Source organism: Sinohyriopsis cumingii, chromosome 15 (assembly GCF_028554795.1).
Source record: "Sinohyriopsis cumingii isolate HCF-2022 chromosome 15, ASM2855479v2, whole genome shotgun sequence".
NCBI lineage: Eukaryota > Metazoa > Mollusca > Bivalvia > Unionida > Unionidae > Sinohyriopsis > Sinohyriopsis cumingii.
Window position 1 is genome coordinate 135,724,842 of NC_142975.1, and position 17,019 is coordinate 135,741,860.

At 35.1% G+C, this 17,019-nt stretch overlaps 1 protein-coding gene across 1 annotated transcript in view; it reads left to right on the plus strand.

Annotated features, from left to right (window-relative positions):
• The window catches only part of LOC149782845 (uncharacterized), a 42,232-nt gene extending 25,633 nt beyond the window's left edge, over nt 1–16,599 (plus strand). The window contains exons 5-6 of the mRNA XM_089934377.1: nt 5,671–5,727; nt 12,686–16,599. Of these exons, the coding sequence (XP_089790503.1) occupies nt 5,671–5,727; nt 12,686–12,809 (181 nt within the window). The 3' untranslated portion in view covers nt 12,810–16,599. The remainder of the gene's footprint in view (nt 1–5,670; nt 5,728–12,685) is intronic.
• The last annotated feature ends 420 nt before the right edge of the window (nt 16,600–17,019 follow it).

Consider the following 17,019-nt stretch of genomic DNA (forward strand, 5'->3'; position numbering starts at 1 on the left):
TAAATAACAACATTTCAGTACACTGTAAATAACAACATTCTCATTACGCTGTAAATAAAAACATTCTCAGTACAATGTAAATAACAACATTCTGATTACACTGTAAATAACAACATTCTCAATACACTGTAAATAACAACATTCTCAATACACTGTAAATAACAACATTCTCAATACACTGTAAATAACAACATTCTCAGTACAATCTAAATAACAACATTCTCAGTACACTGTAAATAACAACATTCTCAGTACACTGTAAATAACAACATTCTCATTATGCTGTAAATAACAACATTCTCAATACACTGTAAATAACAACATTCTCATTACACTGTAAATAACAACATTCTCATTACATTGTAAATAACAACATTCTCATTACACTGTAAATAACAACATTCTCAGTACAATCTAAATAACAACATTCTCAGTACAATGTAAATAACATTCTCAATGCACTGTAAATAACAACATTCTCAGTACACTGTAAATAACAACATTCTCAGCACACTAAATAACAACATTCTCATTACACTGTAAATAACAACAATCTCAATACACTGTAAATAACAACATTCTGATTACACTGTAAATAACAACATTCTCAGTACACTGTAAATAACAAAATTCTCATTACGCTGTAAATAACAACATTCTCAGTACACTGTAAATAACAACATTTTCAGTACAATGTAAATAACAACATTCTCTGTAAATAACAACATTCTCAGTACACTGAAAATAACAACATTCTCTGTAAATAACAACATTCTCAGTACAATCTAAATAACAACATTCTCAGTACACTGTAAATAACAACATTCTCATTACAATGTAAATAACAACATTCTCAGTACACTGTAAATAACAACATTCTCAGTACACTGTAAATAACAACATTCTCATTACACTGTAAATAACAACATTCTCTGTAAATAACAACATTCTCAGTACACTGAAAATAACAACATTCTCAGTACAATGTAAATAACAACTTTCTCAGTACAATGTAAATAACAACATTCTCAGTACACTGTAAATAACAACATTCTCATTACACTATAAAAAACATTCTTGTACACTGTAAATAACAACATTTTCAGTACACTGTAAATAACAACATTCTCAGTACATTGTAAATAACAACATTCTCAGTACACTGTAAATAACAACATTCTCATTACAATGTAGATAACAACATTTTCAGTACACTGTAAATAACAACATTCTCATTACACTGTAAATAACATTCTGATTACACTGTAAATAACAACATTCTCAGTACAATGTAAATAACAACATTCTCAGTACACTGTAAATAACAACATTCTCATTACACTGTAAATAACAACATTCTCAGTACACTGTAAATAACAACATTCTCATTACACTGTAAATAACAACATTCTCATTACACTGTAAATAACAACATTCTCAGTACAATCTAAATAACAACATTCTCATTACACTGTAAATAACAACATTCTCAGTACAATGTAAATAACATTCTCAGTACACTGTAAATAACAACATTCTCATTACACTGTAAATAACAACATTCTCAGTACACTAAATAACAACATTCTCATTACACTGTAAATAACAACATTCTCATTACACTGTAAATAACATTCTCATTACACTATAAATAACATTCTCAGTACACTGTAAATAACAACATTCTCAGTACAATGTAAATAACAACATTCTCATTACACTGTAAATAACAACATTCTCATTACACTGTAAATAACAACATTGCCATTACACTGTAAATAACAACATTCTCATTACACTGTAAATAACAACATTCTCAGTACACTGTAAATAACAACATTTCAGTACACTGTAAATAACATTCTCATTACGCTGTAAATAACAACATTCTCAGTACAATGTAAATAACAACATTCACACTACACTGTAAATAACAACATTCTCAGTACAATGTAAATAACAACATTCACACTACACTGTAAATAACAACATTCTCATTACGCTGTAAATAACAACATTCTCAGTACAATGTAAATAACAACATTCTCAGTACACTGTAAATAACAACATTCTCAGTACATTGTAAATAACAACATTCTCAGTACAGTGTAAATAACAACATTCTCAATACACTGTAAATAACAACATTCTCAGTACAATGTAAATAACAACATTCTCAGTACAATGTAAATAACAACATTCTCAGTACAATGTAAATAACAACATTCTCAATACACTGTAAATAACATTCTCATTACACTGTAAATAACATTCTCAATGCACTGTAAATAACAACATTCTCATTACGCTGTAAATAACAACATTCTCTGTAAATAACAACGTTCTCAGTACACTGTAAATAACAACATTCTCAATACACTGTAAATAACAACATTCTGATTACACTGTAAATAACAACATTCTCAGTACACTGTAAATAACATTCTCTGTAAATAACAACATTCTCAGTACACTGAAAATAACATTCTCAGTACAATGTAAATAACAACTTTCTCAGTACAATGTAAATAACAACATTCTCAGTACACTGAAAATAACAACATTCACAGTACAATGTAAATAACAACATTCTCAGTACACTGAAAATAACAACATTCTCAGTACACTGTAAATAACAACATTCTCTGTAAATAACAACGTTCTCAGTACACTGTAAATAACAGCATTCTCAATACACTGTAAATAACAACATTCTCAGTACACTGTAAATAACAACATTCTCAGTACAATGTAAATAACATTCTCAGTACACTGTAAATAACAACATTCTCTGTAAATAACAACATTCTCAGTACACTGAAAATAACAACATTCTCAGTACAATGTAAATAACAACTTTCTCAGTACAATGTAAATAACAACATTCTCAGTACACTGAAAATAACAACATTCACAGTACAATGTAAATAACAACATTCTCATTACACTGTAAATAACATTCTCAATACACTGTAAATAACAACATTCTCAGTACAATGTAAATAACAACATTCTCATTACACTGTAAATAACATTCTCAATACACTGTAAATAACAACATTCTCATTACACTGTAAATAACAACATTCTCAGTACAATGTAAATAACAACATTCTCATTACACTGTATATAACATTCTCAATACACTGTAAATAACAACATTCTCAATACACTGTAAAAACATTCTCAATACACTGTAAATAACAACATTCTCAGTACACTGTAAATAACAACATTCTCAGTACACTGAAAATAATAAAATTTTCAGTACACTGTAAATAACAACATTGTCATTACACTGTAAATAACAACATTGTCATTACACTGTAAATAATAATATTTGACAATTTTCATTCGTATTGTAAAGCTACAAGTATTCAGAGATACATGTAGTCAGGAAAGAACTCGTTTGACACATTTTATTAATGTCTCATCCTGACAGCCTTGACATGTCCCTATATCATATCAGATTTGTTCTTTCTCTTTGCTAGGAATAAAACACATGTAGTTTTTTTATATTATTATAGTTTGTTCTGCACAGCGTCACAAATTTGATCCTAACTGTAGCAGTAAATTTTCTGTTCCAAGTCATTAAATATACCTAATTTGTTTCGCATGAGGTAGTTAAAATGGATCAGGTGTTTTTAGCTACATTTGTGATGCTGACCGGAAAGTTCAGTGAGTTACAGATAGGATAAAATTTGTGCTCTGTGGAATGAACCTTAGAATGTGGAAATGTTCAAATTGAATTTGCCTAGTCATTGAGTTATCTAGGAAAACCATCCAGACTGTCAGCATGTCTCTATTACTTGTGGAATTCACACACACACATCATCATTAGCATTAGCAGGAAAGCTGTGTAGATGGCATGAAATCCTGAATGTATCAGAGTTGTAGACATGTAACAGCATATTTGCATATTTTATAAAATATTTTTTATGCATTCATATTATGCAAAACAAATTAGTTTTAGGCAGTTTATCAGAAACACAAGTGTATGGTGTGATTTGGTCCATGTAAGCTGTTATGCTATCAGGTTTGAGTTTCACATGTTCCATATACATTTGAAATTGCAGTACTTGATCCTTGAGAGTTCAGCTCACTGAATTATATCTATGTAATTGAACACACCTTAAATTAATCTTAATTATTAGGCTGTATGACACATTTAAAAAGGCATGAGAAATGTCTTGACAATTAAGATTCAGTCTGTAGTCCTTGTTTTACGCGCTCTACAGTCTGGTGTTTTGCATAAGGTTAGATTTTTAAAGATAAAGTATTTCCCTGGTTTGTACAGGCAGCTTAAAAAATACCTTGTATTTCTTAGGTATTGTTAAAAGAACTTATAAGTCCCTTTATTTTGGTGTATGATTTATGTGTGTGTAATTGGGTTATAGAGTATACAGCTTAGCCTTACTTTAGATGTGTTCCTATAAAAAAACATATGCTAGCTCTGCGTGGTCATTTTCACTTCCTGGACTTGAGAGGTAAATTGTACATTTTTGTTACATTTTATATATCTGGTAATTCCTTCATTTCCCTTTTAGAAACTGGTATTGTCTAGTATGGCAAAATGCCATTTTCCCAATTTTAATAACTGCTAAAGATAGTGTACATTAGACTACTTCAGTACAAAATTACACAAGTTCAATATCCAAATAAATTTTGACCACATTACGTGAAAGGAACAAAGAGGTATGCTACATTCTCTCCACTATGCATGCTGCAAAATGCAAACAAGTTGACCTTACACATGTCAGTCTCTCAGAAGTTCATGATATCTGTAGAGCACCTTCCCTCATAATACCCCACCAATATTTATTTTAAAAAAACACAATTGCCAGAGCTCAATGTAAAACTTGTAATTTTTTAAGAATTGGAGCTCAAAAGGCATAATACTCAGCTGGAAAATGTATATCCTAAGGTAATTTGCACATTAAATAACACACAGAGATGTTAAATTGTCACTGAACTACATTTATTTCAAAAGAATCCATTTAGAAGATTTATATTAATTGAGGAAGCCTTAGTAGCTCACTTGGTAGAGCTTAAGACTTGTAATGTGAGTGTCCTGCGTCTGGTACCCATCCAAACCTGTCCTGGTCAGCTCACTCAATGTGTCCTTGAGAAAGGCACATAGCTCCCATTATATGATATAACCAACACTATGTTATAGCTTCATTAAAACCAGCAACAACAAAAAACAGCCAAGTGGCCAAGTGGTCTAAAGCATTCATCATTATGGGTCACTGCCATCTCACCTCAGTCTGCATGGGTTTGAGTCTCAGGCTCAGCCAATGTGGGTACATAGGAAAGCTTGCCAGTAGCTTCGCATGGGTTGGTGGTTCTTTCTGGGGTTTTCCCAGGTTCTTCCTCCACCATTTATACTGGCTGCCATGTATAGCTTATCCTGTGCTGAAAAATGGCATTAAACCCAAGAACAACATAAAACAGAAAAGGGGACATAACTCTTTAAAAATGGAGGCTTATGTTAGTTGAAATACTGAATGGTACTAAAATTGACAAATCGTTACAGAGCTTTGTTTGCTATAAGGGCTTCCTACATCGTAAGATGTATTGGTTTTTAAAAATCCAACATTTAAAGATTAAAATCTTTGATAGATAAAAACTTGAATGATATCATAAATGTTGTTTTTTATTCTGTCACAGTGAGGCAAGCAAGAAGCCTAAAGGAATTGAGAAGGAGAAGAAACGGAAACATCAGGCGTAAGCATTCCAAATATTGGATACATAAATGCTGAAATGATTCAAATACTTTATAAAACCTACGAGGGAATTCCAGCTGCAAACTGCACAGACATAAATCTGCCATTACATAATGCACTGGCAGATCTGGGTCTATGCAGTTTGTATGGAGTAGTCAGTAGAACAAGCAACATAGATCCTTATCTGCCAGCACATTATATGACAGCTGAAAAGGGTCTATGCTGATTGCCAGTCTGACTTGATTTGTAAGGACAAGTGATTTATGTTTTATGAGTATAAAGAAAAGTTTTAATATGGTTGTTACAATAGATATGCTTAATATTTTTAATTGATAGTTTTTATTTTAAGGATCATTGTTATTGTTATTGTTTTCATTTCTCCATCAAATACATTACCTGATCACATTGACACATGGAAAATACTTCCTGTTTGATCCAAGTCCCAACCTCCTTCAGAGATTAAAACCCCCTCATCTCTCTCTTGATACGTCATGTAGATAAGAGAAGTAAATCTTACAGATAAGTCTCCACTTTCCTGCTAATTGGTTATCCCAAATGTACCAGCTTAAACATTTGCTTGCAACTTAGAACAATTTGCAGCAGTATAGTAAATCTTAAGGTTGGTATACCTGGTGTAAACAATTTTTGCATTTTTCCTCATTAATTTATATATATCTATGCATTTTCAATATTTTTAAAAAAAATTTCCATGTGATTTCAATTGGTAACATTCAAGTTTCTTCATCAAATATATTACCCAATCACAATAATATTAGGAATTACTTTTGCTATCTCCAGAATCTAACCTTCCTGTAGACTTGAAAGAGTTTGTATATTTATACTTTGTATAGATAAAGGGAAGTCTTACTGAAGATTGTCAACAGACCTCTGAGAATCCCTGGATTTTTATTTTTTCTGTTAGCCATCCAGCAGTCTTTTTTGGTGGTACAGTAAGCCAAACATTCATGCTATGTAGTGTATACTATATTTTTGTGTATTTGTGTAAAATTTGAGATATTTTCTGCAAATTTGTTACTGCTTCATTTGATGTGTTTACATTGGTAAGCCCATAAAGCAGCTGTGTAGTACCACAGTACAGGGGGCCCCGAGTGGCCGAGTGGTCTAAAGCACTTTCCGTTATAGATCACTGCCATCTCACTTCTGTCTGCGTGGGTTCGAGTCCAAGGCTCGGCTAACGCCGGTACGTGGGAAAGTCTGCCGGTAGCTTCTCGTGGGTCGGTGGTTCTTCCGTGGGTTTTCCAGGGTTCTTCCTCCACCAGTTATACTGGCTGCCATGTATAGCCTATCTTGTGCTGAAAAATGGCGTTAAACCCTATAACAACATCAACAACAACAACAACAACCACAGTACAGCTGTTCTTGTTCACCTACTCGCACATATTGTCACTTTGTTCTGATATATTTGTAATATATTTATAATATTATCAGTATATATTTAATTACATTGAATCCTTGTTAAATTCAATCTGTAACCTTTTCTCTTTCCATTTGCAGACTATTGTTAATTTAAGACATCTAATGATATTATATTTTGATATTTGATAGCCATTATCTGACATTGTATTTACAGCTGGTGTTTTGTTCTTTATACTTTCATATAGTCTCCAACAACAAGGCTATTAAATGTATAAAAAAAAAAATTGCAGGCATTTTATGGTTGCAGATGGCAATCATGAATCCTGCTTCATCAGCAGTAAATGCTCGTCATCCAAAACCTGTAAGATACGCTCTTTGTGGACAGAGCACAAATGGTCCAATGTCCTTGACAAACAGTTCAAGGGCAAGGAAAATGGGGCTTGATACAAATTTAGTGATTAAGACATTTTAAGTTTACACCCTCCCACTGGCTCACTATCTAGTTTAGGTGGGGATGTGGGAATTCCTCCCACTTTACCTGTTAAAATGCATTGTATGGAGTTATTGCAGATGGACACTAACAGATCTTGAATTCAGGGTGATTAAAATGATTCATAAAGTTTTGTCAATAAGAATGACCACAAGCGAATTATAACAAAGTTGTGTCATACAAATCTTGGCAACCCACTGGGTGTAAGTCCAGCTCCCCACCTGGACATGATATAGGCATCAAAGGTGGGCATATGGGAGTGTTTTCTGATTTTGCAGACTGAGCCAGCCAGCATCATTCTTATGGTGAAATATTTACCACTCTGGCTGTTGACCAACCCGTCCAGTCAACAAGCTGACCACAGTAATATATTTGTGATCCTGGCTGTTGAGAGAACCATTCAGCTATTTGGACACAGTACAGGTTCAAGTTTCAAACATCATTCATCTGTACTATCTGTGACAATGGCTAATGCTTCACTGCTTGGACCAGACAGCCAATCTGCCATTATGACTGACCTGACAATACTCATAATGCACAGCAGTCTAAACAGCCAAGGTGGCTGGCCATTCCAACCCAGCCATCTGTCCTGCCCCAGCTGTTCAAGCCATCCCAGCCATCTGTCCTGCCCCAGCTGTCCATGTAAACCCAGCCATCTGTCCTGCCCTACTTGTCCATGGAATCCCAGCCAATCCAGCTAGACGATTATATTAGTGTCCAGAATGACCCCACTGTAGCCTTCCAGTTAGGAAGATTTTTGGCAGTGCATGCATATGAGACAGCATCCACTGGCATGACATATCCGCTGGAGGAAGAGGACCCTCAAGTTGACAACTGTTCTGACTTAGAATCTACAGATAATTCTGATCTTACCATGGAAAGAACTGCATTTAATTTCAAAGTGGCCACAGAAGACTTTTTTTGTATCCCACTCTCTACAGAATGTCCCACACTGCTGATAACAAATACAACTTACAAAGGCAAGGCTTCATTTGATAAGGATGAAGATGACATCCTTTAGAATTTTATCCCAGTATTTGAAGATTGTGGAAGAACAGGTCACTAATCAGAAAAAGTCAGAGATGCTGGTAATAACAAGGCCTTGTTTCAGCAAGTCAACTTGTGGCCACTTATTCTCCATATTATCAAAGATTGCACAGTAACACCAATCAAAGGAACATGCCTAGACTTGACAAAGATTTCTCTGACATAAATATCTTGTCCCTTCTACATTACAAGGTGGATAGAAGTTTTCAGCTGTATAGAGGTAGAGTGGACAATCACAGACTGTCTAATTCAAAGTCTTGCAGACAGAGAGACAGAGAGAAAACGGGTTTACTTCTCTTCTAGGCCTCCCAACTCCAAACAATGATTTATCCCATCTAATGACCTCCATATAACCCACAGGTAACGCTCAGGTGGGTGCCAGGCAAATTCTGTTCCACAACTCAAGCATGAGTTTATTCTCTCATGACAAATGCTTTATACAATTGGTTTGGAGGGGCTCTAGTTCAGCCAGCCCCCTCCGTTCTCATCAGTCCACTTCTGTAATGGAGACTAAGACAACCCCCATGACGGCTGACTTATTGCAGAAGGAGATAAAAACATTGCTGGACAAAAGAGCAGTAGAGATAATTTAAAAATGGCATCTCCAGGCTTCTATTCTTGTCTGATCTTGTCAAGAAATTGCATCCCGTTATAGATTTAAGCAATCTGAATGTATTCTTAAAAGCCCCAAAGTTCAAAATGGAAACAGCAAGGTCTGTCCATTTGTATATATGACCCAATTAATACACAATAAGTGTGGACCTGTCAGATGCATACTTCCACATTCCCATTCATGTAACATCAAGAAAATGCCTATGTTTTGCCTACAAGGGAGCAGTGTATTAGTTTCGTGCCCTGCTTTTCAGCCTCATCCTCAGCCCTTGGGCCTTTACTTGAACATTGGAGTTGTCATCAAGCTTTTATTTAAGACACCTTGATCCTGGATGTCATTATACCTTTTTAACATCCTACAGAAACACTTGGTAAGTTCGGTTTTGATTCACAATGTGCACAACCTTCTCTCATTCAAAGTCTGGGGTGGATAGTAAACATGGATAAGTCAGTGATTGTTCCTTTCATTCATTTGGGTATGGAGTTCCTCACTCATATGAACTTAGTTCATCTTTATTTCATTCATTTGGGTATGGAGTTCCTCACTTCATTTCAAAATGGTCCTACAGTTGGACAATTCATTGGTGGTCCATTATCTTTAGGATATGGGTGGAATAATGTCACCACAACTATGCGTGTTGATATGGTAAGATCTTCATATGTGCTCTCAACATCACATAACATTCAAGTTTAACACATTTTGGAAAGTCTCAGTGTTCTGGCTGATTCTCTATCAAGCTACTATTCACAGTGGTCCATCGATCCATCTGTCTTCCATTGAGTGTGAAACATTTTGGGTTGACCAGTGGTATATGTGTGTGACAAGGTGGAACAAGCTGCCCACTTTAGTCTATCCTATCCTGCATGGACTGTCAATGCCCTTTCAGTTGACTGGGAGAGAATCGGGGTCTTTGTCATCCCCCCCCACCAGTTCTGATTATTCAATTAATCCCGAAAATGAGGGGCACTATTCAGGGATATTGCTTTATGATTTCTGATACACTCAGACATAATGGGCATCTTGACATTAGCCACAACAGAGATCTCTCAGACCTGCTAATCAACTTTGATTTTGCCCGACCTTGCTCACTAACCCTGTTTCAGAAGTGGAATCTATCATGGGTCTTGACATGGTTCAAATCTGCTAAGTTTTGACCTTTGTCCACTGTCCTGTTGAAACAGCTATTATATAAGACATGCTTCCAGATAGCCTTGACATTGGCATCAAGAGTAAGTGAGCTTCATGCTCTGTCCATGGATCCAAACTACCAATCACATTACAATAAATCCCTCTCAACCCTCCCTGCAGTGTGAACATCCTGTCAGTGCACAAGTTAAAACTGGTGATAGTTTAGGTAGCATCACCTAATGGGGTAAGGGGAGGTAATCTGTAAGAGTTACTTCTCTTTGCTATACATAGTACAGAGACTTTTCAAGTCATTGGGAGGGCTGGATTCAGGAGGTAGCAGAAGTAATTGGCAATGTTATTTTGATGGGTAAGTTTTTTGAGAAATGTTATTTACTATAAATTTCCTTTTCAATGGTATAATTATATTGTGCTGTCAAGTTTTTGTTTATTACACACTTCTTAGGTCATTTCTGTAAAGTGTGTTCACCTATCTGAAAAAGTTGTATATTTGTTGTATGCAATACCATGATGTCAAGAAGTGCAAAGGCTTTAAAATCATAGAGAACAACCATAAGACATATGCCATTCCTAGAAGCTGACTAACCGGTCCATTCATCCAGACAATATACAGTATCATTGGTCATGAATATTTCATCTTGGACTAGCAAACAGCACAATGTTGGACAGTTCCTACAGCGATAGCATTCTATGCCCAGCAGACCATTTAGGCCGGCTGGTCAACTGGACTGACCATGTCCATAATACCAGCACATGGCAAACCACATCACTGTACAATTGTTTCTGAAAATGTGCTGGAGGTAACTAAGGTTTAGGGTGTACTTTACAAATGTCTTAGTTGAACATAATGTTTGCCTTCTCTGTATTTTGCGCTCAACACATTTGAACTTTTCCAAGTTGACTATAAGAGTACGTGATATTTTGTTATGCATTATTGAAAATCGGTAAAACTTTATAAACTATCAGCTGCCTTATTAAGAAGGCCTTTTTAGGGTTTGCAGGTCTGCAACATTCATTGTGTTGTCTGTCATGCATCTGTCAACAATTGCTATTTTCAACTTCACAAAAACCACTAAGTCAATTTCAGCTGCACTTGGCAGAGAGCATACTGTTATAAAGGTCTTTTAAATTTGTACACACGTTGCAGCTCTGCGACCTGGCTACCATTACTTAGCAGAGAAACCTTTAACTGATGTCTTCTTAAAAATGGCTTAATAGAAATATGACCCTATTTGACAGGAAATATGTAGACCTGAAGGACTTTCAAGTTTTACAAATAATGCTGATTGGCTGTCAAATATCACCATCATTACTAAAACTACAAAATGGCTTTAAGCAGTGTGTGAAAGATTTGTCAAAAGAATTTGAGCAAATTTGACAGAAAGCATCAATGCATAAAGAGCTTCAAAAGTTTATACAAAATTGATAATGATGATTTGCCATAAAATATGGCCACCATTGTAAACAATAGATCAACCTTGGAATAACTCAACAAAAAGCATTGAACAGAATTTGACAGAAAGCATGCTGACAAGAAAAACTTTCAAAATGATGCTGATTCTTGGTCAAATATAGCAGCTATTAAAAAAACAAGTAGAAAAGCATTAAATGACAAATTCTCCATGTTGGTGGAATTTGACTAGACTTGACAGAAGCATCATTGTATAAAAGTCACTCAGTTTTGTACAAATAATGATTTGCCACTGGAAATATCCATAATGGCTAAAAGTAGAAAATGTTTTAAATGACTTCTCAGAAACTGTCCAGTAGAATCCAACAAAATGTGACTGAAATCAGCATAAAGCTTTTAGTATTGAACAAATGATGCTCATGTTTCTTCAAATTAAGGATCAAAATGTGACTGAAATCCTTGAAACAACTGTTGTCGTAATTTATGCAATCAACTACATGGGAAGAAATCTCAACAGCAAGCATTCTTCTGTCTCAGATTTTTTCTCCAACTGCTTGAACATTTGGCTTTTATTCAGGTATCAGCCAGGTGAGTGATCTAATGCATACTTCGGGCCCTTGTTTGGCTGGTAATCAGTCTTACAGATATGAGATTTACTTCACTTTAGCTCCATGTTTTGGGATATTCAAAGAAGAAAAACCAAGATGGCTTCATTTTATACTTAATTGTATATGGATGTATCACACTTGTTCTGCAAGTTTGGAATGTGCAGTTACAGTCAACATGAAGTGATATAAAGTTCAATACCTCTTTAGATGAAAACTAAATAAAAACTTTGAAATTATAACTTAAACTGTTCCTACTTTTTGTTTCAGCTTGCAAGATATATCACTTTTCCAACAAGTGCTGAAACACCCAGCTTTTCAAGAGAACCCCACAGCCACCATAACAGAACATCTACACAATAAGCTAAAACAAGAAGAAATGATGGATTTATGAACAATTAAACTGACTCTGGATTCAGAATCTGTATTTAATTTTTTTAAAGTGCATTTAATCATATACTTAACAAATAACTTATTATTATGTGACATCCATCTGTCTGTTCCCAATTTTGTTTCAACAGTTCGAGTTCTACACAGTCTACCATGAACAAACTTTGTAAATGGCATGCATTGAAACCTATTTATTTCATGTTCAAAAGTTCAGAGTTCAAGGTCATTGTGATTGAAGAAGACAAATGGCAGACCTGGCCTATACTTTATAGCTGGCTGTCACTTAGGTTAAGAAAAAAACCTATTAATTTTGGGGTCAGAGGTACAAAGTTCAAGGTCACTGACTGAAAGAAGAAAATGATATCTGCCCAATAGTGTTAGTCTTACATTACAAACTGGGACCAGGGGCCCCGAGTGGCCGAGTGGTCTAAAGTGCTCACCGTTCCAGATCACTGCCATCTCACCGCTGTCTGCGTGTGTTCGAGTCCAAGGCTTGGCTAGTGTGGGTATGTAGGAAAGTCTGCCAGTAGCTTCTCTTGGGTCGGTGGTTCTTCCCTGGATTTTCCAGGGTTCTTCCTCGACCAGTTATACTGGCTGCCTTGTATAGCCTATCTTGTGCTGGAAAATGGCCTTAAACCCTAGAACAACAACAACAAACTGGGACCATGTTAATTTTACATTACAAACCTGGACCATGCTAGTTTTATATTACAGACCTGGACAATGTTTGTTTCACATTACAAACCTGGACCATCTTAGTTTTATTTTACAAACCTGGACCATGTTAGTTTGGTTTGCAAACATGGACCATGTTAATTTTACATTCCAAACATGGACCATGTTAGTTTTATATTACAAACCTGGACCATGTTAGTTTTACATTACATTCCTGGACCATGTTTGCCTTACATTACAAACCTGGACCATGGGTGTTTTATATTTCAAACCTGGACCAGATGTTGTGGATGGCTTGCACAAGGACTAAGGAAGAAGCCTGTCAGTTCTTGTTCAAAATGTCAAATGTCATAGTCACAGTAACTGAAAGAAAGAAATATAGTTTCTGTAGTTTGTTTTACATCAGAGAACTGGACTGAACTTTGCAGATGACATTCATCAGAAGTAAGGAAGAAGCCTATTGATTTTGGGTTAAAAAGTGCATAAGTCAGGACCATTGTCACTACAAGAATAAAATAGTCTTTTCTGCACAGTAAGATTCATTTTATAAAACAAACTTGGATCAAACTTTCTGAATGGTTTGCACTAAGATAAGGAAGAAGTCTATTGATTTTTGGGTGCAAAAGTTTTATCGTGTAGGTCACTGTAACTGAAAGAAGAAACAGCATTATTTTTATGTCACAGACCTGGACCAAACTTTGTGATGGCTTGGAACCATTTTTTTAGGGTAGAAAGGAAGCCTATTGATTTGACATCAAAAGCTTGGATATCAAGGTCACTGTCACCAAAGGAAGAAAAATGTTTTTTGCATAATATTAATTTACATCACAGTTCTAGACCAAACTTAGTGGATTACTTTAGGTAAGAATGAAACTTACTGATAATGGGTCAAAAGATTAAAGGTCAAGATCCTCTTAGTCCCATGGATCATCATTAATTGCAATTAGTGACTGTTGATGAGTGAAATTAATGCTTCATCTGCCTACTTACCTGTTTATCTCACCATTTCGTTTAAATGCACTGACATGACTCGTAGCTGTATATAAATATAACTATGATGTAATTGTTATTATTTAACTTGGATAACAAACTTTATTCACAATGAAAGTAGGCACGATATAAACAAATATACAAGTTTTGCAAATTGTACAGAATTATTGTTATTGCCATTCAGTTAAATGGCTGATCTGACAGTCATGTTGACATGATGACATAATGATATGATAAAAAACTTGCCTTTTTATTAACCGTCTGTATATGGCAGTTTCAAATGTGTGATACAATAGATCATAATGATCATCATTTTAGAATTACATGCACGTCAGTGTTGTACATGTATATATTTAATATATACAGTGTGACCCTGCTATAGTGCGCTTCGTTATAACATGAATTCGGATATAACGTGGTGGTGGTGTGGCTCCCGAAATTTCATATACATATATTTTTCTTGTGCACAAAAGAAATTCTTAAGTATTATGAAGAAAAAAACGTAAAACGTTGCTTATCATTTTGGGGAAGAGATCATGTATGAATCCTGAAATTTTATATGTAATTTTCTCGTACACGAAAGAGTATTTTTCTCCTACATGAAAAATTATTTTTTTTTTCTTCTTAAAAGTAAAAAGAAGAAAAAATGCATGAAAAGTTTATTCTGGGATCGCATAGTCTTTGCCATTGTTGCAAACTTGGATTGTTTTTCCTTATTGGCTGCAAAACATACCATGTGGCTTTTTTATTTGTTGGCGACATTGTTGGCTGTTTAAACTTTTATATACAACCATTGGTTTAGAGTGCAGAAATTCAGAGGCTCCATGAAAGGAAGCCACAAACTGGCTATAAAATGCACTGAAATTTATCTATTGTTACATAAACAAATTCTTTGTCCATACTGACAAACCATCTAAACAGTGCATTGTTATATCATAATCCGCTTATCCTGAAATCTAGCGTGAGTTCTGTATGTTGTGAAATATCTGCTTTTTGGTTGTTGACATTTCTGGTAACGGAGATCCACCAGGCAAGGTATCGTCTCGTAATCTATCTTTCATCGGATTTTCAGCCGATCACTAGTAATTAATATATTTACAAAGACTGGTATTTGTATGTGGATGTTAAGTAAAATTCCTCTTTGTTTCACTTAGAATTAAGTTCTTCAGAATGCTCACATTTTCTGTAATAATCCCTATCATCCGAACACCTGCATCTCTATCGCCTGTTGACCCTTTGTTAATTTTCAGATGCATGTGTGGAAGGCAGCATGACGCTGCTACCACAAATGGTAGAAAAAAATTGCATCTTACTTACTGGTTTATTCCACAGAGTAGGCATGGAGGGACAGTGACTAGAATAGTCTAAAGGACGGCCAATTCCTTTTTAAAAATGTACCCAGATAAAATAGATTGCTGAAATTTCAAAGGAAACAGATTACCTTTGAAGCACCGACTGTTATGAAAATGTGCTCAGCAAATGAAAAAAATACCAGTCTCAATCATGCAATACAATTATTTGACGTTGCCGCCACAATGAGAAATGGGCATTCGTTTGGTTCTCCAAAGCTGTCCTTTAGCGGCGACTTCAATAGCGCATGCACCCTTCATCAAAGAAAGCTGACTACAATCTTTCAATAACAGCAAAGAACTTTTCTTCAAAGGAAGTCAGTACCAAACTTAAATAAAAGTGATGGAATCTGATGGATTTTTGCATTTTCTAACGTGACTGGAACACGTTAACTTTGCTGTGAAAGTTTCCTTTTTGTAGGAGAAAGTTTATGCTTATGAACGCTACCAACGGCGGCTTAAAACGCAAACTAACTTTTACCGACTTGGTATGTACTTTAAAGTAAATGTGTTTCATCATTCGTTACGTGATTGTGCTGTGTTTTTCAACTGAACTCAGACCAATATGACCTGTAACAAAATCATTGAATATTTTAAAGCTGTGTGTTTGCATATTTTCGATGGAATCACTTGTATTGTGGATTCAATGTATATGATGAGGTTCGCAGGTGAGTCACGGTGTTGATACTCTATTCATGCTATACATTAGACATTTATATATAAACAGGATTCACGTATGTGTACCAATTCATGATTCTCTAAATAAAGTAAACTATTATATTATGTCTTCTGTTTTCACTCCAGGTGTATTTCTCATTTAATATGCATCAATTGAAGAAGGCAACTGTGCCGACGAAGCATGTATTTTACCGCCCGCATTTATTACCCACCACCACCCCCAATTTTCTTTGGTGTTTTTTTCTGGGTGGGGGGTACATTTTCTTCAGCTAACTGACTTGGTTACGTATAACACGGTCGGATTCTATGGCCCCCAACTACCGTGTTATAGCGGGGTCACACTGTACATATATGTGTAGATTTTTTTTCTTCAAAACAGTTTTCCTCTTTAAGCCGTATTTTGGTGAATGTTTTAAGATATAACGAACTCATGGCATATCTATTACTCATCCAAATTCATGGCATGTCTATTACTAATACAAACTCGTGGCATGTCTATTACACATCCAAACTCATGGCATG